General features: G+C 38.1%; 1 protein-coding gene across 1 annotated transcript in view; it reads right to left on the bottom strand.

The window, feature by feature from the left end:
- The window catches only part of xylt1 (xylosyltransferase I), a 158,362-nt gene extending 140,694 nt beyond the window's left edge, over positions 1-17,668 (bottom strand). Inside the window, 2 exon segments of the mRNA XM_057842618.1 lie at positions 17,155-17,583; positions 17,585-17,668. Of these exon segments, the coding sequence (XP_057698601.1) occupies positions 17,155-17,583; positions 17,585-17,629 (474 nt within the window). The 5' untranslated portion in view covers positions 17,630-17,668.
- Between the last annotated feature and the right edge of the window lie 9,523 nt (positions 17,669-27,191).

Here is a 27,191-nt window from a genome sequence, read left to right as displayed (position 1 = left end):
ATTTTTATTTAAAAACTATATATTTATTATCAGTTATCGATATCGGTATTGGCTTTGAGGAGCAGATAGTTATCGATATCGGATTCAAAAAATGGACCCCTATTAATTTTATTGTCATTCACAGTCTATACTATCATAATTAATTTCAGTTACATGCCAACTTGTGAGGCACCACACATGCAGCTCTGGCTTGTTAAAAGTCAGCGATGTTGCTTGTAGCTATTTTGCGACTTTGCCGTAAAGTCTAACCATGGATGATTAGACATATTTAAAAGAATCGATATCAAAATTTTGCCATGACATGACTCTCGGCTGCTGTACTAGCGCCAACAAAGCTTTCCAGAAGCGTCGTAAGACTTCATCAAAAACTTTTATAGACGGATAGGAGGCTATCTGATGCTATGTGCCACTACAAAAGAACACATTTTAAAGAAAGGATATCCACAGTTTGCAAAGAACAACTAAAAGGACAGGCAATGATTTGAAGCAGTCGGCAAAAGCTAAGCGTACACAGAGAGGAGTCAAAAGGAGAGGGGAAAAAACAAAATCAGAGTAGGCATGGAGTGTTAAAATGTAAAGAGGAAGAGGAAGAGCCTGTCGAGTTGCTTTCAACGACACTATAGATTCGTCCACGTGTCTGGAGCGGGCCAGTTTTCAAGATCGCTGCTCTCGCTGTGGTCCTGCTTGCCCAAAGTGAAGCGCAAATTGTACTGCAGCTGAACTTTATCCTTGTTCGGGTTTGCTTGTAGAGGTGGGATTCTTTGGGCACCTAACGATTCAATTAAGATTACGATTCAGAGGCTCCGATTCGATAATAAATCGGGTATTGATTCACTGCACCCCACCCCCCCATTTTTAATGTTTTGTACATTAGTTCCAAAATTGTTCAAAAATCCTCTCAGGCTAAACCAAACTACTATTTCAGTATCAAGTTAACAGGTAAAAACAATAAATAAAATACTCAAGTCCCCATTCAATATCAACAGCTTTAAACTAAAATTAATTCATTTAATGTTGTGAATCAACAGTTAAAGATGTTAAAATTGCTCCCGTTTTTCCATAATTTCCCTTCTGTCTGCTTCCGACTTGTCAAAGTTTTAAAACTGTTTCATCATTTAAAGATGGATTTAAGTAGAGATTTTGCCGATTTAGGGGTCTTTTAGTTAAAAAGTAATTAGGTTCGCGACAACAGAGCCTTCTAGAGAAGTCTACTGCTTTAAGATGGACGCTGTTTACTAGCGTCGGCAAGTGTCATTTCGCATCTATTTCTACATATATGTGATATCTACCATAGCCGTATGTTGCTGTATGTTTGTAGCAACTAAAAACTTGGCGCTGTTTGTAGCGGCTATCTGCCACAGTCAGGTATTTTATTTATTTTTTTTAATCTGGCGGCATGAATTGAACATGATATCTACTCATCGGTCCATTCCTCATTCCTTCCCGAAGACCGACTGTGTTTTATTCCCGCTTTACCTGGTATAATTCAATAATCGGAATTTGGATGTTTGTAAATCGTTCTCGAATCTTCCTTGGCCGAATCGCCAATAATCTAAGAATTGGAAATTTCGCACGCCTCTATTTGCTAGCAACATGACCTGAGTGATGCTATGCTATGCTAGCGCTGATTAGCCATTTTCAACCTTCCTTCGGAGGACTTTATCACCCAGGAAGGCTCCGTCCGATGCTTGATCCCTTTACAGAGGAAAAGTTTTAGTTTAGCCCTGTGTGTTTTCACTTTGTAATAATAGGGCTATTGCTGATAACCGTTAGCCCGTGGCCTGAGTATATATATGGTGGGAATTTTTAAGAGGACTTTCTCCACTTCAAGCTAAGACAGGAAGGTAAAATTTATTTTTATTTTTTTCTTCTTTATAAATGCAGTGATCTGTTTTTTTAAAGTGTTTTTTTTTTTTTTTTTTTTTTAAGGTTTCAGGGAGTCGGACTTGATGACTGCTACATATAAATGAGGAGAATGCAACTCAACGTCTTTATGTGTGTTTATTTGTTTTGTAACGATATGTTTGATTAATAAATCTATTAGGGGTGTAACGGTACATGTATTTGTATTGAACCGTTTCGGTACGGGGTGATCGGTTCGTAACGGAGGTGTACCAAACGAGTTTCTGACGTAATGTAATGTAAACCTTACTTTTCGAGGCTGTGGTCGTAAAGTTAATATGAGAAACTTTTCAGTGTTGCAACTGTTCAATTTTGCACATCAGATATTTTTTTAAAGAAAGAGTGTGAGCCCATGTTATTTATTTTTATTTTGTTTTTCAAAATATCTACATTTCAGAATATTGTATTTTCTATTTTTGAGCAGGATTCTAGCTTGGATAGGCTAATGTTCCTATTGTTGAAAGCACAATAGTGTGTAATAAACAACTAGCACGTTTATATTTTGCATTTTGTTTTCTTACTGTACCGAAAATGAACCGAACCGTGACCTCAAAACCGAGGTACGTACCGAACCGAGATTTTTGTTTACCGTTACACACCTAGAATCTATGTAACATCTCTCTATGTAAATATGCTATCTCAAGACATGCCTATAGTTAGGTGCTGATATATATTTTTATTTCCATAAATTCTGGGACATCTGGGCAGTGCACCTGATAGTCAGGTTTGCTCTATTCTCCGGAAATTATGGTAGTTCCTTCCTGACTTATTAGCAGTGATGTAATTAACCACTGCAAAAGACTAACAAATCATTGAACTAAATATTTTAATGTTGGTGTGAATGGTTATCACTGTAGTAACAGTAGGTCCTGCAATTGACAATTGATCAATTAAGTGTGCACCCTGTATGCTACCAGCCCTAGCGAGCTGGAATGCTTACTCTTCCCTCCCTGACATCACGTTAGTTATTAGGGTGTCCTAGTAATTTAACTTTTAAAATGTGCCAATAACTCATAAAAGACACTTATATATTTTGGGAAGCACAATACGAATGAAGCAATTGTCCAAATAAGACCATCAATTGGTCAAATATGCCGACCGTAAAAAATTTGTGCAGCAATATCTGTAGGAGCAAAATCAACCTGGACACCAGACTTCAGAAAGAGAGAAAACTTGCCCTCACCCCGCACCCCCTTCCCCCTCATATCTTTGTCTTTGTCTCTCACGGGGTTGTCTGCTAAGCCTCTTACCTACGGGATTATTGGCAACGCTACGTATTATACAGCTTCATTCATCTGGATGATGTGTTATTAATGTGTTGGGAATGAAACCATCTGTAACAGCAGCAGAGGATGATGGGAGGAGGGGAATAAGATTAAAGTAGGGGGCTAAAGGGGTACCTTGCAATAGTTGGTGAGATGACCTCAGCTTTGGTGATTGATGCGTTTAGATTATAGGGTGTCATGCTGAGCACACACAAGAAAACACAATCTGTGCAAATATAAATGGAGTTTTAAAAAAACACAATTTGCTTAGCTCGATTGAGATCAACTGTCACTGTGATCTCATAGATTGCAACTTTCATTCGATGGCTTGGACATGAAATTTTCCAACAGTGTTGAAAGGATGGGATGTGTAATAGCTCACGTGACTGAAGCTATCTTCGACACAACACACTATTACACATTTTATGGAATTTTGACATGTGTTTCTTTGGATATGACACTACGTTTCACACAAACAAAGAAATATATTTTCACCACAACATTACAGTAAGACGTCTAAGGCTGAACTTAATGTTTTTTTTTTTTTTTCTGGCACAGCTGTGCATAAAGGGCAGACATAAAATTCCATTCATGAGTGTTTTACTTGGCTAAATTGTATTGAATGCATCATTCACTCTCTCAAAACTCACGGTACCCAATTTCTTAAATATTTTCTGCGTTTTACGCACGAGATTGATAATGCCATCTCAATGTGTAGCGTTGAATTTCTCACACGAAGGCTCGAGACTTCTTTTGTGAGAGTCAAGCGGAGGAACTTGTCCCCGGCTGAGCAATCTATGTTTTCAACATAGATGCGACGACAGCAAAAGCCTAGGAGGAAACAACCTTGGTTTTTCAAAGACGTAAGAAGCCCCTTACTGGCTTTTCTAATTCTAAAATTTGATGCAATTTTGTTGATATAGGAAGGCAAAACCAACTGCCCGTTCGTCGAGCCTGCGACCAGTTTTTTTGTTGTTGTTGCTTGCCTGTCACAATTTAGCTGACAGGTTATCTATTCATGTCAATTTGATACGTTTATTACTTGATAGCGACCTGTTTTTTGTTGTTGTTGTTGTTGCTTGCCTGTCATAAGACAGCTGGCAGGTTGTCTATTAATGTCATTTTTGATCCTATTATATCAATTACAATCAATTACAATACTATATCTATATAACTACTCGTCTGTTTTTGCAATTACTGATATTTATATCACAGAATGTGGAAAGAAAGGTTCGGAGAGAAATCACGATGGTAGACATTAGGGGTGTGACAAAATCTCTAAATGGTGATATATCGTGATACTTCGTATCCTAAAAGGTTATCGATATGCTCCTGCCAAGAATCGAGATATTGTTTTAAAAAGGTGTCAATGTCTAAAAAAATAAAATAAAAAGGAACCAACAAGTTGCTACCAAAATCTTCCACCATAATAGTGTCTCAGTTAACTCTAAGGCTGCATTGATGATGCTCGACGCCCAATCCATTTAGACTGGGAACATTCCTTCATTCAAAACCAGAGCATTCAGTCATTCTGTCCGATTTTCAGGGCATTTACAGGTCACTTGCTGTTTATTTTAGGGTATTTACTGGTCATTTCCTGTTGAGTTTGAGTCACTGCCTATTCATTTGGGTGATTCCCAGGTCACTTCCTGTTCTGTAACTCAAAATCAACAGGAAGTGACCCATAAAATAGCCCCAAATCAACAGGAAGTAACTGAAAATCAATGGGTAAATGACTTTAAATGGCCCAAAATTACCTCATTGCCTAGCACTGGCTGCCACTGAGAGCCATAGCCGTCCAATCCAGTTGAACTGTGAGGGTGGCAGCGAAAGAACGAATGTTCATTCGCTGCCATCCCTCCCACTACCACTTGTGATAAACTCATTCCAATTCACAACAGAAGCTTGTTTTTTTTCTGTTTATTAGTTGTTTGTAGAATATCCTAGAATGATTTCCTGACCAATATATCGACAATCGTTGTATCGCCATATCATCAGGTCATCGTTATCATGAGTTTTGTATTGCAAATCGTATCGTATCATGAGGTACCAAGAGGTTCACACTCCGACTAGACATGGGCCTACCACCCTTCCTTTTGTGAAGTGTCCAACTGCCAACTGGCGTCATCACCAGTGTCTGCAGTGCCGGGTAAATCATCATCATCTGACGCCTCAGGTTCAAACATGTAGGGCTTAATTATATGTAATCTTTCCTGGGAGCCTTTGCCATCGTTTGCGTATGAAAGAGGGATCCTGAATATTTACTTTCAGTGGAAATATCACTGATATTGTTGCTGCTGCTGTGCTTGCTGTAGACAGTCTTCTGTTCTCTTCTGGGAGTTACGTCACACTTTGGGAAGGGACTATTAACGGAGCGCGAAAAAAAACTTAAAAAATGCAAATTATCCTCGCAGTTACGCGTTAAAAATGACATGGCTGTTTTGACGAAATCGTCCAAAGTTTATTATACGTAAAATTACACCGAAATCCAAAAACCTCTTCAGCTGCCCTATAAGTATAAAAATCAGTGCATCTTGAATTTTAAGTCACGGCAAAACTCGTTGCAGATGTTTTACAAGTTACAATTTCCATATACGCGGGATAGCAAATTTGTGTCCTTGGAGACACATGTAAAAAGTAATAAAGAAATGTTGACTTGATTAATTAACATGCCTTTGTCAACCACGTTAAAGAGTGATTATATAAAATATAAAAGGGAAGTACCAGAGAGGAAAGATTGGAAAAACAAGAATCTCATGGTTACATACTACTGCAGCAGCAGCAAAATGAGGTCGTTGAGAGATTTGACAACTATGTGAATGACATGAAACTAAGGAACACGCAAAGGAAGGTATGACTTTGACAAATCATCTTTGATGGTGGGTTACGAGTGTGAAGGCATTTATTTGGCAATTGGTAAGTGCCTGAAAGATCAAGGAGCTGCCCACTTAAGATGTACAGATGTTACATTTTCACCCAGACTGTTCAATTTAATGATGCAGTAACCATGTACACTGTTAAACATGATGCACATGGACCTTTGCCCTTTTTCTCATCTCCTAAGTGAGAGTCAACAGAGCTGACAAGGCAGAGATGAGTTATTCCAGTAGGTTTTCTATTCCCGCTTGTGTGTAGAATTTCTAACATCCGAACACCTGTTGAGCAGTCGAGGGGCTATCCGTCCTTCACACAAAGTAAGCACAGAAACTGAGAAGGACCCTCAGACATCTTACATGGATACCGCACTGAAGAGGCCTATAGAACTTTCAGCACCTGTGCTCCAAGGGGTGTTTAACAGGCTAGTGTCTGTGTTCGAGCTGCTATGGATACGCAAACTTTCAGTCTGTGCACAATAAATAGTCGGAAGTCTTAAAATTCCATGACAGCACTGTGCTTCAAGAGTAAAATCAGCTCCAAACTCATTTTTTGTTAAGATGTGTTACAATGATAATGAAATGTTTTCCCAAAGTGCGATGGTGTCATGTGTACAAATTACACTTCAACATCAAAGCGTCTGAGGTTTTCGATGTGCCTCTTTCAAGTATGAGGTGCATTCCGCTTCCCTCAGATCTGAGTATGCTTCCACCTCCATTTTAGACTGAACGGCATTTGATAAAGCAGCTGAAAGACCGAAGATGGTTTGACAGACTGATCAGTATGCTAAATTTTGTTTTTGTTTTTTTATTCATTAAATGTTTCATAGAGGAGCCTGTTATGATATATTGATCTGGATGCTAGAGTTTTTGTTTTTTCCATGCAACCACATAGTGTCTCTGGCCTATAATTATATATGGCTTGAGTCCTGTTTAAAGTAGAATAGCTAAAATTGCATCAACCTTTTTTCTTCCACGAGAGTGCCAATTTAAAAGTCAATTACAATTGCTTAAAATAGCTTCGCAATAACACACAACACTGACAGTGATTGGCACTTGAAATGCGATAGAAATAAATGCAGTAACCAAGGATGTATGAGACACAGAACAAAGGTATAATACTTTTTAATGCCAAAAATGCATGCTATCAAGCATCACACAAGGATTGGCAAAACATTCATTTCAAGATGTAGCGATTTCTAAGACTGCATATGATGGCTATCTTAAAAAAGTCAGTGTAGTGCAACAGATTTTATGAACCAACAATATTAAGAATATTTGAAGAGATGCAGCGAAAATAGTGCTGCAGTTTTTTTCAGTTTGCTTTCAGTCCGAAAATCTCGTTTTTAACTAAATAACAATACCAAAACAGGAAGTTGCGTTGAACAAAATAATAGCTCGACATCATCTGACTAGTTTTTTTACTCATGTCCACTGGAATGGATTCGTCGTCGTAGATATTTGAGTTGTGTTCACAAAACTTTATTACCTGCGTTTTCAAGATTTTTACTCATATTAAAAACTGTTAAAACCCAAATAATTTGCATTTGTACTCACATGCGCCGAAAATCTAAATGAAATAAATTTCTCAGACTCAAGTATTGATAGCATCATACAAAATTACGAGTGGCGTCATAGTGATTACAGTTGTGGTCAATTGCACCCCAGTTTTTAGATTTGTGGTTACCGTTACACAAACTACACACTATGTGTGACCTTGTATATCATTAACAGTGTTGGGAGTAACGCCGTTATAAATAACGCCGTTACGTAACGGCGTTATTTTTTCAGTAACGGGGTAATCTAACAAATTACTTTTTTCGCCGTTACAACGCCGTTACCATTACTGACGGTCAAAAGCGGTGCGTTACTTACTCTGAATAAATTGAAGAAACTACCAGCCGTGTCGAGTCGACTCTCTGCTCTGTTGATTTGTCATCCAAGACTTGGGGTGCGTTCAGGTTCGAGAATAGCGCACGTACTTCTGACTCCAAGCTGTTTGTCCCTGCTCATTCAATTAGACAATGCTTTCCAAAGTTTGGTAACGTTTCTGTGTTTACTACACCTGATGCTAGCTTCGTTCCCATCTCCCACTGTCAGCCAGCAATAATTCTGCTTCCATCTTGAGGACGGCAGACCCTTTGAAGGTGACGTGAATTGTCGGGAAACGAGCCTACCTGAATGCAACCCCTCGAGAGATGCGATGGAAGTGATTGTGATTGGCTGAGGGTTAGAGTCATGTGTCGTAGTAAGCCAATCAGAGCCGGTGATTTCACAAGCAAACCGGAACAGCGCGTGCGGCAAACACACACACGCAAAACAGATGCACAGGGTCGGGATGGCAGAGCATTCAGAAGAAAAATTGTCCTTTAAGAGGTGGAGATATAGACACTATTTCAAGTTTGTCAAAATTAAAGGAAAGAACCTGCATGTAATGTGTAATTTAAGTCCCGGGGCAAAGCGTTTGTCGACATTTGTGGTAAGCAATTCAAGTCTGCTGAAGCACCTAACAAGTTAACTACCTGTCTGTTCTTCTCTATTCCACTGACTCGAATACTGCTCAGAAAATTTATAATTCTTTGACATACAACAAGTTCTTTTTAAAGTAACGGAAATAGTTACTTACCCTGGTAATTAGTTACCTTTACTATAGAGTAATTCAGTTACTAACTCAGTTACTTTTTGGAAGAAGTAGTGAGTAATGTAACTAATTACTTTTTTAAAGTAACGTGCCCAACACTGATCATTAAACATGAAATGAAATTCTAAGTGTTATTAAGTGATAATGATGCAGTCCGTTTTCTCCTAATTTAGGAAATCTGAGATGTACGGACCACACAAATTTAAATCTCAATTTCTCTGAGCTGAAACGTCATATTAAAATTAGAAGTGGACAGATATATCGGTCGACCGATATATTGGGCCAATGTATGGAATTTTTCGGCTGATTAATTAAGAACATATGTTGATAAAAATGATTTTGATCAGGCATCTTTGTTGGGCAACTATGGCCCCCACTGACTGACGGTAGGACGCCGGAAGGACCCTGCAGTAGCTTGAATGCAGGCTGCTACGAGAAGCTTCAGGCTTGCCTGTTGTGTAAATATTGTATGATTTTTTTTTTTATCTTGCATGAGAGAATATGCATTGTTGGTTTACTCTTTTCAGGTGTTTATTGTTTGATATTTACAGTCTAAATGTAATTTGTAGCGTTAGCATAGTATTTGCGTTAGCATTGCAAGCATCTTCTTAAACACTCACTCTCACTTATTTACATGTCATCGTGACATCCTGGTGGGTATAATTTAGGGCTGTCAAACGATTAAAAATTTTAATCGAGTTAATCACAGCTCAAAAATTAATTAATCGCAATTCAAACGATCTATAAAATATGCCATATTTTTCTGTAAATTATTGTTGGAATGGAAAGATAAGACACAAGACAGATATATACATTCAACATACTGTACATAAGTACTATATTTGTTTATCATAACAATGAATCAACAAGATGACATTAACATTATTGACATTCTGTTAAAGCGATCCATGGATAGAAAGACTTGTAGTTCTTAAAAGATTAATGTTAGTACAAGTTATGAAAACACACCTCTTCACTCTTTCTTACCCACCATAACCCCTAGCTCTGTTATATTTTTTACTTCTTTTATTGTGCTTTTAATTTTTTATCCTTTTAATACCTTTTTATCGTACTGTGATTCCTTGTCTCTTGTGAAGCGTCTTTGTGTGTTTTGAAAAGCGCTCTAGAAATGTATTATTATTATAGAAATTTTATATTAAAACCCCTCTTAATGTTTTCGTTTTAATAAAATTTGCAAAATTTTCAATCAAAAATTAAACTAGTAGCTTGCCATTGTTGATGTCAATAATTACACATTGCTCATGGTGCTGAAACCTATAAAATCAGTCGCACCCAAGCGCCAGCAGAGACCGACAAAACACCATAAAACACAAGTAACAAGTGGACATGACACTGTGCTGTCATTTTAATCTGTTTGAGCGGGGCATGTGCGTTAATTGCGTCAAATATTTTAACGTGATTAATTTAAAAAATTACTTACCGCCCGTTAACGCGATAATTTTGACAGCCCTAGTTGTTAAGTGATAATGATGCTGTCCGTTTTCTCCTAATTAAGGAAATCTGAGACGTACGGACCATACAAATTTAAATCTCAATTTCTCTGAGCTGAAACATATTAAAATTAGAAGTGGACCGATATATTGGCCGGTCGATATATTGGGCCAATGTATGGAATTTTTCGGCTGATTAATTAAGAAAATATGCTGATAAAAATTATTTTGATCAGGCATCTTTGTTGGGCAACTGTGGCCCCCACTGACTGATGGTAGGACGCCGGAAGGACCCTGCAGTAGCTTGAATGCAGGCTGCTACTAGAAGCTTCAGGCTTGCCTGTTGTATAAATATTGTAAGATTTTTTTTTTTTATCTTGCATGAGAGAATGTGCAATGTTGCTTTACACTTTTCAGGTGTTTATTGTTTGATACTTACAGTCTAAATGTAACTTGTAGCATTAGCATAGTATTTGCGTTAGCATTGCAAGCATCCTCTTAAACACTCACTCTCACTTATTTACATGTCGTTGTGACGTCCTGGGGGGTTTAATTATTTGAAAACAATGCACTGTTCTTCGTGAGTGTCAACAACTATAAAAAGAAGTGCTGCATTCGTTGGTTTGGTACCACTTGACCAAATTAATCCTTTAAGTCTCAGGTCATCATTGTAAATTTGAAGCTGTTGAAGCATTTTTTCAAGAATTGCCTTTCATAATCTACATGCTTTAAAAAAAGTATATCAGCCTCAAATATCAGCTTACAAAATCAGCTTCAGATATCGGCAATCAGCTGTAATTTTTTTAATGGCGTATCGGCATCGGCATTTGAAAATCTCATATCGGTCGACCTCTAATTAAAGCAGATGACATGTCATTGGAAGGATGAGAGTATTTGCTTTGTTTTCTTTTCTTTAAATATACCGAACACTCGCTTTGGGGGGAAAATGGGTCACTGTGACTCAAATTGTTAGCAAATGGACATTGTAATAAAAATATTGGTGGTTTTTGTGGGCAAACTATAATGCAAATGTGGAAATATGACATCAGTGTAAAAGCACCTTCTGCTATATTTCCCATGAGACAGATTTTTGAAGGATTTTTACACTGTAATGGAGATGGAAAGGCTTACAACTAAGGTAATATTACATGTTACAGTATACAATGACTAACAAGGAAACTCTTTACAACATGTGGATACCCAGTGGAAACACCCTAACTGTATGCAATGGCAAACGGGAAGAAAAACTGACAACCAGATGTGAAGCCTAAAAAAACTTCCTCTACCTCCTGATAAAACCAAATTATTTTAAATCTGGCAAATTAACAATTTCTCATGTCTACCCTTAAATATTTAAAGTCTCAATAATTACAGTGACGTGATGCCAATTCCCGTTGGAAAATGCGTAAGGAACAACTAAGCAGAGGGTCTAATGATTAATTGGTAAAGGGAAACCGAGTCTCACGGGTAGAGAAGATGGAAAAATACTGTGTAGGATAGTAGAAGACTGGACTTGACTAAAAGTAAAACATACTGCGTCTCCTTCTCCATGAACTTGCATCACTTACCACAATACAAAAGAACCACTAATGATGATTATGAATCCTAACAGCTAAAATCACATACCCATCATATTTTCCATTCACCACCAGATGCCACATCAAAAACCAGCTATTGTCATATTACGGCTTCTGGCTCCTTCTACTATGGATAAGAAATGCTGCTTTCAATTCTACGAGCCATTGTGCCTCACGAACATCAGAGTTTATGCATCACCCTTGAGGCAGGAGAACTCTGCATTGCCAAACCACATTCTATAACATCCACTTACATTCGCCACCCACAGTGATAGGTAGGCAAAACAAACGCACACAAAAAAGCAGTCATCATCTACTGAGGAGAGGCATGCATCTAAGAGACTAATTGAATGTCCAATGTATGGACTACAGCACAGGAGAGTGGAAAAGCTTGACAGACCACTTAAATGGCTGGTGGACCCTCATTAGGGTTGTGTTTTGTGTCTCAAGGTGATGACTTGCTATTACTTTGCCATTTACTCCAAAAGGTTATGGATGCAGATTAAGACCAAGTCTTATGAATGAAACACATTTGAATATATTTAGTGTCAGCATATAATAATGCAATTGTGATAAACGTCCCGTGATTTTGCTAAACAAATCCATGATGAAGACAACTTCAAATCATATTGTTTTAGAGATGAAAGAAAACATTTATTCATGCATAGTCTTGAAATGTGTAATGCCCAACATGAACAAAGCTAGAATAAAACCTCTGCCAAGGCTGAACAATCTTGAATAAATTGCCCATCTACAATATACTTGGGCTGGGGTCAGCAACCTGCAGCTCCAGAGCCCCATGTGGCTCTTTTATTCTCTTGCTGTGGCTCTTTGTGACTAAGGCAGTTAACTTTTTCAGTGCCACTGACATTGCTAGACGCTCGATCATCCTTCTGTTGTGAATTTCAATGAGTTTATAACTAGTAGACGTCATATCTATTTGAAGTGGGAGGGTGGCAGCGAATGAACGAACGCCACCCACTTTAAATGGATCTGACATCTAACTCGCTCAATGGCAAGCACTGAGTAAATCACCGATGATTTGACATTGGTAAAATAAGTGGTTGAAAAATAAGCTAGTTATAGCTTTATTTTAATGTCAATGCATTGATTTTGATGGCCAGCCTGAGGTCATGTTGGTAGGGATGGTGCAAGGGCTTTTCATGCTTCTGCCATGAATTGAAATGAGTTTATCACGAGTAGACGTCCAGTCCATTTCAAATGGATAGGATATCGATCACCGTCAATGGCAACCAATAAGTTAACGAGTATTTGATTAGAATTTAAATGAGAATGTAGAGTTATGAAACCTAATTCTAAATTCAAAGATTATGGAGATGTTCTAATACAAAAAATACTATAGCGAAATTCAAAATTTTTATTTTTTTGTTGTAGTTCATTCAATCTTTAAATGTTCAATGTCAAAGGGGTTTGTGGCTCCTGGTATTTTAATTTTTGGCAGGAGACGCTCAAAATGGCTCTTTGAGTATGTAAGGTTGCTGACCCCTGTACTAGGGACATACAATATATTGGGGAAAAAATATATATGAACAGCACGATAATAGCATGTGTTTATTGCAAATGCTTGTCATAGAAATAAAAAAATATATACAGTTGTATGAAAAAGTATCTGAACCTTTTGGAATTTCTCACATTTCTGCATAAAATCATGATCAAATGTGATCTCATCTTTTGTCAAAATCACACAGATGAAAAAAACTGTATTTAACTAAAACCACTCAAACATTTATAGGTTTTCATATTTTAATGAGTATAGTATGCAAACAATGACAGAAGAGGGAAAAATACAGTAAGTAAGTGAGCCATCACATTTAATATTTTGTGCCCACCCCTTTTTGGCAGCAATAACTTCAACCAGACGCTTCTTGTAGCTGCAGCTCAGTCTGGCACATTGATCAGGACTAATCTTGGCCCATTCTTCTCTACAAAACTGCTGTAATTCAGTCAGATTCCTGGGATTTTTGGCATGAATCGCTGTCTTTAGATCATACCACAGAATCTCAATGGGGTTCAAGTCTGGACTTTGACTTGGCCACTGCATAACGTGTATTTTGTTCTTCTGGAAACATTTTGAAGTTGATGTACTTCTGTGTTGTGGATCATTGTCTTGTTGCAGCATCCATCCTCTTTTAGCTTCAACTGTCTGACAGACGGCCTCAGGTTTTCCTGCAAAACATCCTGATAAACTTTTGAAGTCATTCTTCTATTAATGATTTCAAGTTGTCCAGGCCCTGAGGCAGTAAACAGCCCCAAATCATAATGCTCCATCCACAATGCTTCACGGTGGGGATGAGGTGTTGATGTTGATGAGCTGTTCCATCTTTGCTCCACACATGACGTTGTGTGTTACTCCCAAACTTTGCTTTCATCACTCCACAAAATATTTTGCCAAAATGTCTGTGGAGTGTCCAAGTGCCTTTTCGCGAACATTAAACGAGCATCAGCAGTGGCTTCCTCCGTTGAGTCCTCCCATGAACACCATGCATGGCCATAATTTTACATATACATAGTTGGTGTGTGCACAGAGATATTGGACTGTGCCAGTGATTTCTGTAAGTCTTCAGCAGACATTCTGGGGTTCTTTTTTACCTCTCTGAGTATTCTACGCTGAACTCCTGGCATCACCTTTGGTGGACGGTCACTCCTTGGGAAAGAAGCCACAGTGCCAAACTCTCTCCATTTGCAGACAACTTGCAGACCGTCAATTGAAGAACATCCAGACTTTTAGAGATGGTTTTGTATTCTTTCCCAGCTTTATACAAATCAATAATCCTTGATCGCAGGTCTTCAGACAGCTCTTTTGACCAAGCCATGATGCACATCAGACAATGCTTCTCACCAAGACAATTCTTACCAGGTGTGTGTTTTATAGTGCACAGGGCAGCTTTAAACAACTCATCAGTGATTGGGCACACACCACAAATGCTTGGTAAAAATTGGTTTCAATTGCTCCTAAGTCTCCTTAGGCAGAGGGTTCACTTACTTATTTTTCCCCCTTCTGTTATTGTTTGCATGCTATCCTCATTAAAATACGACACCTATAAATGTTTGGGTGATTTTAGTTAAAGCAGACACTGTTTTTACATCTGTGTGATTTTGGCAAAGATCAGATCACATTTGATGGTGATTTTATGCAGAAATGAAGAAATTCCAAAAGGTTCAGATACTTTTTCATACCAAAGTATGTATGTTTTATTTGCTTTGTTGAATATTTTAAACATATATCAAGTTTGACCTATCAGAGTGCCAGTCATGTCTCTAAAACAGTTCTCAAGTGATGGCTCAAGAGATGAAAGGTATTTTTGTAGGCTTACATTCATTCATTTATGTTCTATACCTCTTACCCTCTCAAGGGTCGTGTGGGTGTTGAAACCCTATCCCAGCTAACTATGAGCAGGAGGCAGAGTCCACTCTGTGGTTGCCAGCCAATTGCTGAAATATTTATTTTATTGGACAATAAAAATATAATCTCTATAGGAACATTTTAAAGATAACAGTAATATTGATCTCGTGATATTCAGCTCCTATATCACATGTAACATATTTTTCTCCTACCATCCAGCTGTAATCTACACAGATAAATTTCCCTTAATGTTGTCTTGCCCCACTGTATATATTATGTTGTAATATTGGGAGAAAACATATGGAAAAAATATTTGCAGTTTTTGCCAAAGTAAAAATCTTATGGATCCACTCCTCTATCTCGAGCCAGGACAGCCGGTTACTGATTGACAATATACCTCGGTTTTAAAGTGTCACAGGTTCAGAATTGCTTCTGCTTATTTTGATTCATATCAGATACAAATGGAATTTTCATCAGGCCATGCCCTCTGCCGATATTTTACTGTTTGTAAAATCCTGCTGACAAAACAAACTGCAAAAAAGGATTGTGTCCTTATTAGCAGTGATACAATGACCAAAGTGTTCAATTACAACACTCAGAGCCTTTTTACTGTTCATGTCATCTGTATCCGTAGAGATAAGCAATGCATCCTTATAACATGACTTCTTACTGTTAAGATGCTGGCAGGTGGGACGAACAGTACCACCATAAGAAGAGACTATCACTCTATAGTCTGTCAAGGAGACAAATGAAACAGTGCATGGCTCAGAAGAACTGACGATATGTGAGAAGGCCATAGTTTATCATAACGCATCACAGTTGACTACAGGTCACATGCAGTCTTCCACTAAACGGCTGGCAGTTTTATGAAGGAAAAATGCTGCGTGAATGCCAGACACAACTGTGTCCAATTTCTTTAGGGCAGCCTAACGTCTTGTGAGACCACGTGAAAGAGAAGTCCAATTTTTGAGGATTTAATACCAGTCACCAGGCTGTAAAAATGAATAACATGCTGAGTGAAAGTTCTGTTAAAATACAAAGCTGCTCACTGTGCAACCTCCAGGGCGCAGAACTTAGCTGAGTGAATAAATAAATATTTGCATTTTTCATTAAAGTTGGTAGATTATAAACGGGTTTACATGTAGAAACCAATGTTTAATATATAAAATTAAATTTAAATTAATAAGTAAAAAAAAATGTAATCCTTGTAACTGTATTTGGATTTTTCTTGGTTCCACAATGCATTCATAGTGAACATTGTGATACAAATTTTCACAAGCGCTCAGCCAAATTGGCTCCTGAACAACTGAATGCAAGACAATGAATGAGCACTCTATAAAATATTCTGTCTAAAATACAGAAATTGCTGATATATGTGTAATTTTCATTTAAGTTGTGCAGAACTGCACTCTGTTATGTTTTGTATATATTTTTATTTATAGCTTTCAGAGGTACAAATAGATCTTATTGATAGATCCTAATGATAGATCCATACCTCTCTGAGAGTGTCAATCAAAAGTGATTATTCATTTTCAAATGCATTTATAATTATTGCATTGAAGATCAAAGCAGCGCATGAGCTTCAATTTTGGCTTTAGTGAGTACCTTGATTATTTTTTGATAGTCATTTAAAGCAACGAGATTGATAAAAAGCAGAACATTACATTATTTTACATGAATTTTAGACGAGGCGATCCTGTTATCTGGAATCTTTTCAGATAGCAGGCATACGGAAAGATTTGTCATCTCATGCCGTCATTGTGCCCCAGAGTGGCCAACACCACTGAGTTCACGTTTTCTCCACAGCTTTTGGTATTTGCGTTTGCAGTCAGGAGTGGAGAGTAGTGATGTGCCTCCTGTCCTCAGCATCATAGGAGCAAAGAGACCACACGTGTGTGTCAGCAGACTTGCTGTTATTTGCCTCCTGGGCTGTCTACGTTCAAGACAACAATAATAAACGTGCAGTTTTAGGCCCGACCGTGTGCTTGCATTATACACTGGAGGACAAGCCTACAAAAACAGCTGCATGCATCCACCACGGCCACACGGTTGGTTCAACGCAGGGATAGAAGGTGTCTTACCGGCTGCTGTATGTGACGAGATGTTCCTCTTTCAGGCGGCGGAAGATGCCGCCGCTGCTGCCTCTGCAACCCATGCTGGAAATAGTCGCTGCCAGCGGCTTTGTTGCCCGCTACTCGGTCCCTCTTCTCCAGCACGTTGGAGCCGATGTCTCCCCGGCTATCTTCACCGGAGTCGAGGCTGCTGAAGTTCCACACGATCAGCGTTTGCACCAGCAGCACCGTGAGGGCTACGATGAGGGCGGACCGAGACCGACGGGCCAGCCTGCGAGCACACAAGCCGCCGACCATCTTCACAGCGGGCTGCACAGAGCTGGAGGAGCGGCGGTGCGTGTGCACTGTGCAGCGAGGTTGGAGACTGGACAGAGCTGTACGAGTCTGGGGGAGGGTGGGGGTGGAGTGGAGTGGAGCAGGCTGGAGGGTTGGAGGAAGGAGAGGAAGAACCACACGACCGCGGAGGCTGGAGGAAGAGGAGCATCGACAGCAGAAGGACAGAGCCACCGTGTGGCGGAATTCGGTGTGCAGAGCTAATCACACGACTGTGTGATTATGGGTGTGACAAAATATCGTGATATATCGTGATACATTGTTTCATAAGCGGAGTTTAAGGGGGCAGGCCCCCCTGGTGCTCTAAACGTGTCACTGCATGTAACTGACTTTCCTATATATGTACAAACGTTGTAAAGCATTAAAGCAAACAACTAAAATGAATGAAATGGGGAAAAAAAAGATTTTTATAATGGGTCAAAATTATTTTTCGAACAGATCATGTGACTAGCACCTTAGACGGTCATTTGCTTTGCATATTATATATTTAAAAAAAAAATAGGGGAAGGCAATTATATCTTTTAAATGATTTTTTTTTCTTTGCTTGAAAATATTTTTTGGGGATTGAAGACACTTTTTTGGGGGATTGAATGATTTAGACACAAATGTCCTACCCATAATATAATATGGCCCGAAAACAAAAAAGGATCGCTAAAATCAATTTTAAAAAATTAAATTAAAAATTAAGTGTTCAAATGCAAATATTTGAGTCTCAAATATTTTTTCAGCATTCAATTTTTTTCTCTGATAGAAATGTTTCTTTTTTTGATTCAAGTGATTTTTCGTTTGAAAATATATTTTTTTTTGTTTGAAACAACTTATTTTTTTTCATTGAATAATAAAGACACAAATGTCCTACCCATAATATGGCCCAAAAACAAAAAGGATTGCTAAAATCAATGAAAACGTTTAAAAATTAAGTGTTCAAATGCAAATATTTGAGTCTCAAATATTTTTTCGCATTCAAAAACTTTTTTTCTCTGATTGAATTTTCTCTTTTTTTGATTGAAGTGATTTTTTTTTGTTTGAAAATATATATTTTTTGTTTGAAGCAACTTATTTTTTGATTGAATAATAAAGACACAAATGTCCCAGCCAAAATGTGGCCCAAATGCAAAACAACATGACTTGAATCAAAAAAGTTGCTTCAATCACAAAAAAATAAATTACCTCAATCAAAACAAAAATTCAAAGAAAAATAGCTTTCAAATGCATTTTTTTTTTTTTTTTTTTTTTGAGTTTCAAATGTATTTTTGCATTCAAACACATTTTTTCATCGAATAATGAAGACACAAATCTACCTCCATATGTCTCCGCCCTGGGGATACAATTTTTGACTGGGGTAACTACATTGGCATGACACTGGCGAGCGTACCATATTCAATGGATGACGATCTTGGCGAAAAGTATAGCTGTCCTATAAGCGGCCTGATTTAGAATTCCCCTCAAGAATGATGGGACACAAAAAACGCTCATTTTCATATTCTTGTAAGTTAATTTTATTGCTGACACTGCGTTTTGGGGTCATCAACATGTTGTGCCCCCCCTGGCCCAAAAGTCAAACTCCGCCTATGCTTTGTTTCCCAAAAGGTTATCGATATGCTCCTGCCAAGAATCGAGATATCGTTTTAAGAAGGTGTCAATGTCAAAAAATAAATAAAATAATTAAAAGGGAACCCACAAGTTGCTACCAAAATCTTCCATCATAATAGTGTCTGAGTTAACTCTAAGGCTGCATTGACGGTGCACGATGCCCCATTCCATTTAGACTGGGAACGTTCGTTCATTCGAAACCAGAGCATTCACAATCATTCTGTCCGATTTTCAGGGCATTTACAGGTCACTTGCTGTTCATTTTAGGGCATTTACGGTTAATTTCCTGTTGAGTTTGAGTCACTGCCTATTCATTTGGGTATTTTATGGTTCACTTCCTGTTTATTTTGAGTTACAGAACAGGAAGTGGCCCATAAAATACACTAAAAGCAACAGGAAGTAACTGAAAATCAATAGGTAAATGACCTTGAATAATCAAAAATTACCTCATTGCCTGGCGCTGGCTGCCACTGATGGCCATAGACGTTCAATCCATTTGAAGTGGGAGGGATGGCAGCGAATGAACATTGAATGAAATTCGTTCATTCGCTGCCGCCCTCCCAGTTCAAACGGATTGGACGTCTACTAGTGATAAACTCATTCCAATTCACAGCAGAAGCTTGTTTTTCTGTTTATTAGTTGTTTGTAGAATTTCCTAGAATGATTTCCTTAGCAATGTATCAATAATCGTTGTATCGCCATGTTGTCAGATCGTTATTGTGAGCTTTGGATCGCAAATCGTATCGTATCGTGAGGTACCAAGAAGTTCCCACTCCTATGTGTGATGTTGTCTAATAAATCTGTTTTGCAGTGCTGGCCAAAAGTATTGGCACCCCCGCAATTCTGTCAGATAATGCCCAATTTCTCCCAGAAAATGATTGTAATTACAAACACGTTGGTAGTAATGTCTTCATTTATTTTGCTTGCAGTGAAAAAACACAAAAGAGAACGGGGAAAAAATTAAATCATTATGATTTTACACAAAACTCCAAAAATGGGGCGGACAAAATTATTTGCACCCTTTGAAAAATCATGTGATGCTTCTTTAATTTGTAAATAACAGCAGCTGTTACTTTATCTGTGGCACATAACAGGTGGTGGCAATAACTAAATCACACTTGCAGCCAGTTAAAATGGATTAAAGTTGACTCAACCTCTGTCCTGTGTCCTTGTGTGTACCACATTGAAGATGAAGAAAAGAAAGAAGATCAAAGAATTGTCTGAGGACTTGTGAAACAAACTTGTGAGGAAGCATGGGCAATCTCAAGGCTACAAGTCCATCTTTAAAGACCTGAATGTTCCTGAATCTACCGTGCGCAGTGTCATCAATAAGTCTAAAGCCCATGGCACTGCACTGTGGCTAACCTCCCTAAATGTCGACAGAAAAGAAAAATTGATGAGAGAGTTCAACGAAAGATTGTGCGGATGGTGGATAAAGAACTTCGATTAACATCCAAACAAGTTCAAGCTGTCCTGCAGTCCGAGGGGAGAACAGTGTCAACCCGTACTATCCGTCGGCGCCTGAATGAAAAGGACTCTATTGCAGGATACCCAAGAAGACCCCACTTCTGACCCAGAGACATAAACAAGCCAGGCTGGAGTTTGCCAAAACTTACCTGAGAAAGAATGTTCTCTGGTCAGATCAGACAAAAGTAGAGCTTTTTGGGAAAAATCACCAACAGAGTTTACAGGAAAAAAAAACGAATTTACAGAAAAAAAAAAAAGAAAAAAAATCCGAGGCCTTCAAAGAAAAGAACACGGTCCCCACAGTCAAACATGGCGGAGGTTCCCTGATGTTTTTTGGTTTCTTTGCTACCTCAGGCACTGGACTACTTGACCGCGAGCATGGCATTATGAAGTCTGAAGACTACCATCAAATTTTGCAGCATAATGTTGGGCCCAGTGTGAGAAAGCTGTGTCTCCATCAGAGGTCATGGGTCTTCCACCAGGACAATGACCCATAACACACTTCAAAAAGCACTAGAAAATGGTTTGAGAGAAAGCACTGGAGACTTCTAAAGTGGCCAGCAATGAGTCCAGACCTGAATTCCATAGAAGACCTGTGGAGAGATCTGAAAATGGCAGTTTGGAGAAGGAACCCTACAAATCTCTGCAACCTGGAGCATTTGGCCAAGGAAGAATGGTCTAAAATTCCAGCAGAACATTGTAAGAAACTCAATGATGGATACCGGAAGCGGTTGTTCACAGTTATTTTGTCTAAACATGGTTGTGCTACCAAGTATTAGGCTGAGGGTGCCAATACTTTTGTCCGGCCCATTTTTGGAGTTTTGTCTAAAATGATGATTAAATTTTTGTTTTCATTCTCTTTTGTGTTTTTTTTTTTCATTGCAAGCAAAATAAAAGAAGATATTACTACCAAAGCATTTGTAATTGCAATCATTTTCTGGGAGAAATTGAGCATTATCTGACAGAATAGCATGGATGCCAATACTTTTGGCCAGCACTGTATGTGGCAAATGAAGGCCCGCTCACGGTCTGGTTTATTGTGGTCGAAAAACGACTTTATCTCAACTGTATCTTTTTTCCTCTGAACTTCCGCACGTCTCATACTTTAAAGGGAACCTCGGACTTAAAGACTTGTAGAGTCTAATAGGCCACAATTTTTCTCTTTTACTAAAATATGTTATTAGAAACACATAAAATATTACAATTGATTTCAAAATGTATAATATTTACTTACTGCAATTCTTTCTAAGCGGCAAGATGTCCAACACATACGCTCATCGGTTAAAAGTGGTGAGTACTTACTACAGCGGTACCTCGACATACGATGGCTTCGACACAAGATCTTTTCAACATTCGACGTAAAATTTGACTCGCCATTTGTTTCTACATCCGACGACATGCTCGAAAAACGACGATTTATATCTGTGCCGCAGTTTCTTTGTTTTCTCGCAAGACAGACGCACAGTGGATTTTCATGTGAGAGAAATCAAATTGGGTTCCAAAAATGTTTGTGCAGGTGGTGAATAAAGGAAAAAAGTGAGGCTCACCATTGAAATGGAGATGGAAATGAAAGAAAAATATGAGCGTTTTGCGCGCGTCCGTGAACTGGCTCGAAAATACTACCATAGAATGCCAACGATCTCCACGGTCCTCCTCCGACCTCAGTTTGCCAGTCTTTATAAGTTAAGGTGACAATTGTCATTGTGGTAACATCACCAAAAAATCGCCAGCTTTGTCAGATTTTTAATCATTTATTTCAGAACTTGTGCAACACAACATGCCAACTGTCCACTGCAACTGAACAAAGGGAAAGTAAAAAGTCCCTCTCTTGCTCTGTCAAGTCACCACGAAAAACACATCCGCCACATTAGAACCTGATTCGTTACATTATAACAGGTATTATTATTATTATTATTACTATTATTGTAATATTATTCCGATTTTTACTTATAATTTATTTGTTTTGCTCTGCGTAATTGCTATTCGCAATAGTACCAGCAGTATTTATTAAGGATTTAATGTAGGCTTTCAGGCTGTGGATTGAATTAATGGAATTATAACGTATTCTTATGGGAAAATCCTGCTCGACATATGACCATTTCTACTTACAAACAAGGTCCTGGAACGAATTAACTTCTAATGTAGAGGTACCACTGTATTTGTGATTTTATTCAGTCTTTTATTACCTTTTTATTGGATCTGGCGGCCTTTGAGGGGCCGGGTTTTTGGGTGTTAAGGGGGCATGGGTGGGCGAGGGTAAGTTCTCAGTGTATAAGTGTTTACTTTTATCTGACAGACGATCATTTTAAGGGCCCCGCCAAAAATGTGGAGGAGCAGGCAATTTTTTTCCCATCAGTATCGCCAGTTGGACAATTGTCTCGAGGTGCCTGCGCAAAATTTTCTGCTAGCATAAATTTGAAGGTGTTCACTCTTAAAAGGTGTGAGGACAAAGCTACAGTTTTGATTAGCATCCTGTAGCTAGTCAGTTGCAAGGGGTTAGCTTTTAGCCAAAAACACCAATTGGCGTTGGTTGGTCAGGTAGTTTGCTGGTGATGGTTGTCACAATATTGATTGTTCAAATTCAATTTGTATACAAAGGATTTTTATTGTCACTGTACAGGGCACAGAGCTTTTGTTTCTAACGGCACTCAGTTTTGTATGGACTCAAAGGAGTGCCAAAATTTAATAAATACATAAATAAAAAAATGAAAATCTAAAAGTATATTTTGTCATTGACTTTGATTTTTTTTTCATTGAAAAACACATGCGAAAAAACAATGGCAATTTTTGTCATTGACTTTTAATTTTTGTCACTGAAAAACAAAAACGGGAAAAAAATGGCATTTTTTCTTTGCCTTTTCTATTTGGCTTGTCATTGTCTTTGCCGTTGCTTTTACCGAAAGGAATGGTCTGTCAATCAAATGGCGTTGGGAGGGGCTTATCAAACATGAAATTGTTAGTTATCCACAGCATTAATTTTGATTGTCTTGGTGACCCATCCAGCCTGCTTCTCTAAGTAGTTATGAAAAGGATTTTTCCATATCTCTCCAAATAAATGATGAATCAAAAATCGCATGAGATACAGATTTTCGACCCCGACGCTCCAAGACGTCACTTTCCTTCAGGCCAACTACTGTAAGAGTAATCAACAATCGACTACTATTCCTGTTTGGAAAGCCCCTCCCAAAGCCATTTGATCTGCGACCATTCCTTTCAGCAAAAGCATGGGCATCACCAGACATATTTCACTGGGGCACTTACCCCCGTGAAATTTGTAATGTAATTTGTGTTTTTGATATCTGAGATCCCAAGTTGGAAATCTGGTTTGTTTGGCGCTTTTTCTTATAGACACCATTTTAATAGAAAAATCATTTTTCCGATTACTCCAATAACTCGTGAGTGCAGCAGCAATATTAAGGTGTGTGTGCCAATGATACAGTCGACGGTACAAAATACGGGAGCCTACTTCCTCCCACCTGCTTTATAGGTTAATGCCAGATAAATTGACCATCCTTGTTGTTTGTTTTACCTCTGTGTTGATGTCTGTTTGGTCGCCTATTCCCATGAATTATAAATTTAAATGGAACAACTTTACTCTTTACGTATCAGGCAGTAACTGGGGTAAACTACTCTGGTCGCAAATTGAAGTAGAAGATGAGCTGCCATCTTTTAGCAAACTGGCTATGAATACATTGACAATTATATGCGATTTGAGTGAGAGGCTCTCACTCAAAAGCTTTGTCTAAAATTGTGTTATAGAGTATGTGACCAAAATGAATAGCATCAATCAGTATGAATTAATTGCCTATCTTTGGGATAGAAGCTCCTCATCAAAAAAATAAATAAAAAACAAAATCACATAGACTCACCCCAAGTATTCGACCACAATTGAAAACACACAATAAACAGTACAAAAGGAGTTATATACAGCCATCGCCTCTGGATGCTTCACAAGCAAAAAATGTGCACGCAAGCTGTCACCTTTGTCACTCGGCTACTCTGTGTGTGCAGGTTAGGGGTGCGCGTCTGTAAATGCGCTCGCTTCCTGTTCCACGCTTCTTGCGCCAAAATAAAAGCATGCATTACAAAACATAAGTCAACATTTAAAAGAAAAAATGACGAGACGCTGGCGTTGTAGAGTCAAAATCATGTAAATCAGGTCTGTCGTAACCCGGGGATTACCTGTATTTCGGGGATTACCTGTATTTGACTCAAACAGCATTACTCTTGTAAATGGATATTAAAAAGTTATTTGCTCGTAGCAAGAATAAATCGGCAAGGAGGAATGAGAGAAGTAAACTAGGTAACCCACCTAGGCAACATAAACCACTTTTAGGTCAAAACCTACGAACAACAAACAAAAAAATGTCTTTTTTTTACAGAAACTTGTATTTTTTTAATATTATACATAGTTTAAAGCGCTATTTCTGACCTTTTATGATAGATAAGTGCTAAAAAAAAAAAAAATTGCCCGCTCACCAGTGCCCCGCTCTGCCCTAGTATTGTATTAAGTCTAAGCAAAGGCAAAAGAAAAGTCAAAGACAATAACAATCGAAATAGGAAAGGCAAGGGCAAACAAAAAAATTGCCATTCGTTTTTTTTGTGTGTGTGTGTTTTTCAATGGAAAAAAAAGCATAAGTCAATGACAGTATACAAGTACACATTTAAATTTTCATTTATTTATTCATTCATTTATTTCTCTCTATATTTATTCATTCATTAATTTTATTTTTAATTTTGGCACTCCACTGATTTCATAGTTTTGTACATTGTATGACTATAAAAAAAGAAACGGGTGGAAAGTCATGAAATGTATTTAGTCTCATTACTGTAACTAGGTAGATTTTTGTGTAACTTCATTTTTTTTATTTTTTTTTTATTTTCATCTGTGATTTTACTCAAGAAAATTTTATTGGAATTGATTCACTATTACTTTTTTAAAAGAAAAAAAAATGAAAGGGGCTTAACGTACTCTTGAGTGCTATAACGTGCCTACTAACCCCTTACCACACACCTAAAGAGCACGTTACATCTCAGTCTTGCAGAACATAGCCACATTGATACACTTGAATATTCTTGTCTTACAATTATAATTAACGAGGTGGTGGTGTGTGTGTGTGGGGAAGGGGGGGGGGCGTACAGGCTGAGCACATACACGCTTCTGTACACTCAGTAACTGGTTGGATGTTGGAGAAAGGTCAAAAGAAAATTACCGAGGGTGGAAGCCAAGGAAAATGATAGATGCAGATTTTAATGAGAGACTATGTTTCAGATGTAGTATGTCAAGAATTTGATTGTGATACAATTATATGCTGCAAGAACATTTGAAAGACAGAAAAGGAAAGGCATAATTTTAATTAAACTGCACTGGTGTTTAGCCTTTGGAAGTCCCTTTACCATTTAACGCACACCAACATATCCAAAAACAACAGTTATTCTCCTTGACATGCTGACCTTGTGACAAGGCAGACATTCCTGAAATTTTCAGACTATAATTGATGTTTGAAAGAAAAAATGAATTGTGTCATGATATGCAAGATGCAGAAACCCTAGATTAGACCAAGTCAGACTGAGAATTTCTGCAAAAGTATGTATTAAAGTGGTGGAAATAGTCATTTTATGATGGATGGAAAAGTACAGTAGTGTGGCCAATGGCCTTTAAAAAAAACTTTAGATTACAATATACAGTTGGATGAAAATGTATCTGAACCTTTTGGAATTTTTCACATTTTTACATTAAATCACCATCAAATTTGATCTGATCTTTGTCAAAATCACACAGATGCAAAAACACTGTCTGCTTTAACTAAAACCAACCAACTAGTTATAGGTCTTCATATTTTAATGAGGATAGCATGCAAACAATGACATAAGGAAAAATAAGTACAGTAAGTGAACCCTCTACCTAAGGAGACTTAAAGAGCAATTGAAACCAATTTTTATCAAACAATTTAAATTAGGTGTGTGCCCAATCACTGATGAGTGGTTTAAAGCTGCCCTTCCCACTTTAAAACACACATCTGGTAAGAATTGTTTTGATGAAAAGCATTGTCTGATGTGCATCATGGCTCAGTCAAAAGAGCTGCGATCAAGGATTTTTGATTTGTATAAAGCTGGGAAAGTATACAAAACCATCTCTAAAAGTCTGGATGTTCATCAATCGACAGTCAGAGAAGTTGTCTACAAATGGAGAGAGTTTGGCACTGTTGCTTCTCTCCCAAGGAGTGGCAGTCCACCAAAGATGACGCCAAAAGTTCAGCGCGGAATACTCAGAGGGGTAAAAAGAACCCTAAAGTGTCTGCTAAAGATTTACAGAAATCACCGACACAGTCCAATATCTCTGTGCACACATCAACTATATGTCAAAAAATGGTGAGAGTGGGGTTCATGGGAGGACTCCACGGAGGAAGACACTGCTGTCTTAAAAAACAAAAAAACATTGTTGCTCATTTAATGTTCACAAAACAGCACTTGGACACGCCACATACATAAGTTTTGGCAAAATATTTTGTGGACTGATGAGACCAAAGTTGAATTAATTGGGAGTAACACACATTGTCATGTGTGGAGAAAAAAATCCAGCTCAGCAACATCAACACCTCATCCCCACCGTGAAGCATTGTGGGGTGAGCATCATGATTTGGGGCTGTTTT

This window comes from Corythoichthys intestinalis, chromosome 8 (assembly GCF_030265065.1).
Source record: "Corythoichthys intestinalis isolate RoL2023-P3 chromosome 8, ASM3026506v1, whole genome shotgun sequence".
NCBI lineage: Eukaryota > Metazoa > Chordata > Actinopteri > Syngnathiformes > Syngnathidae > Corythoichthys > Corythoichthys intestinalis.
This window is presented reverse-complemented; position numbering and strand designations above follow the sequence as displayed.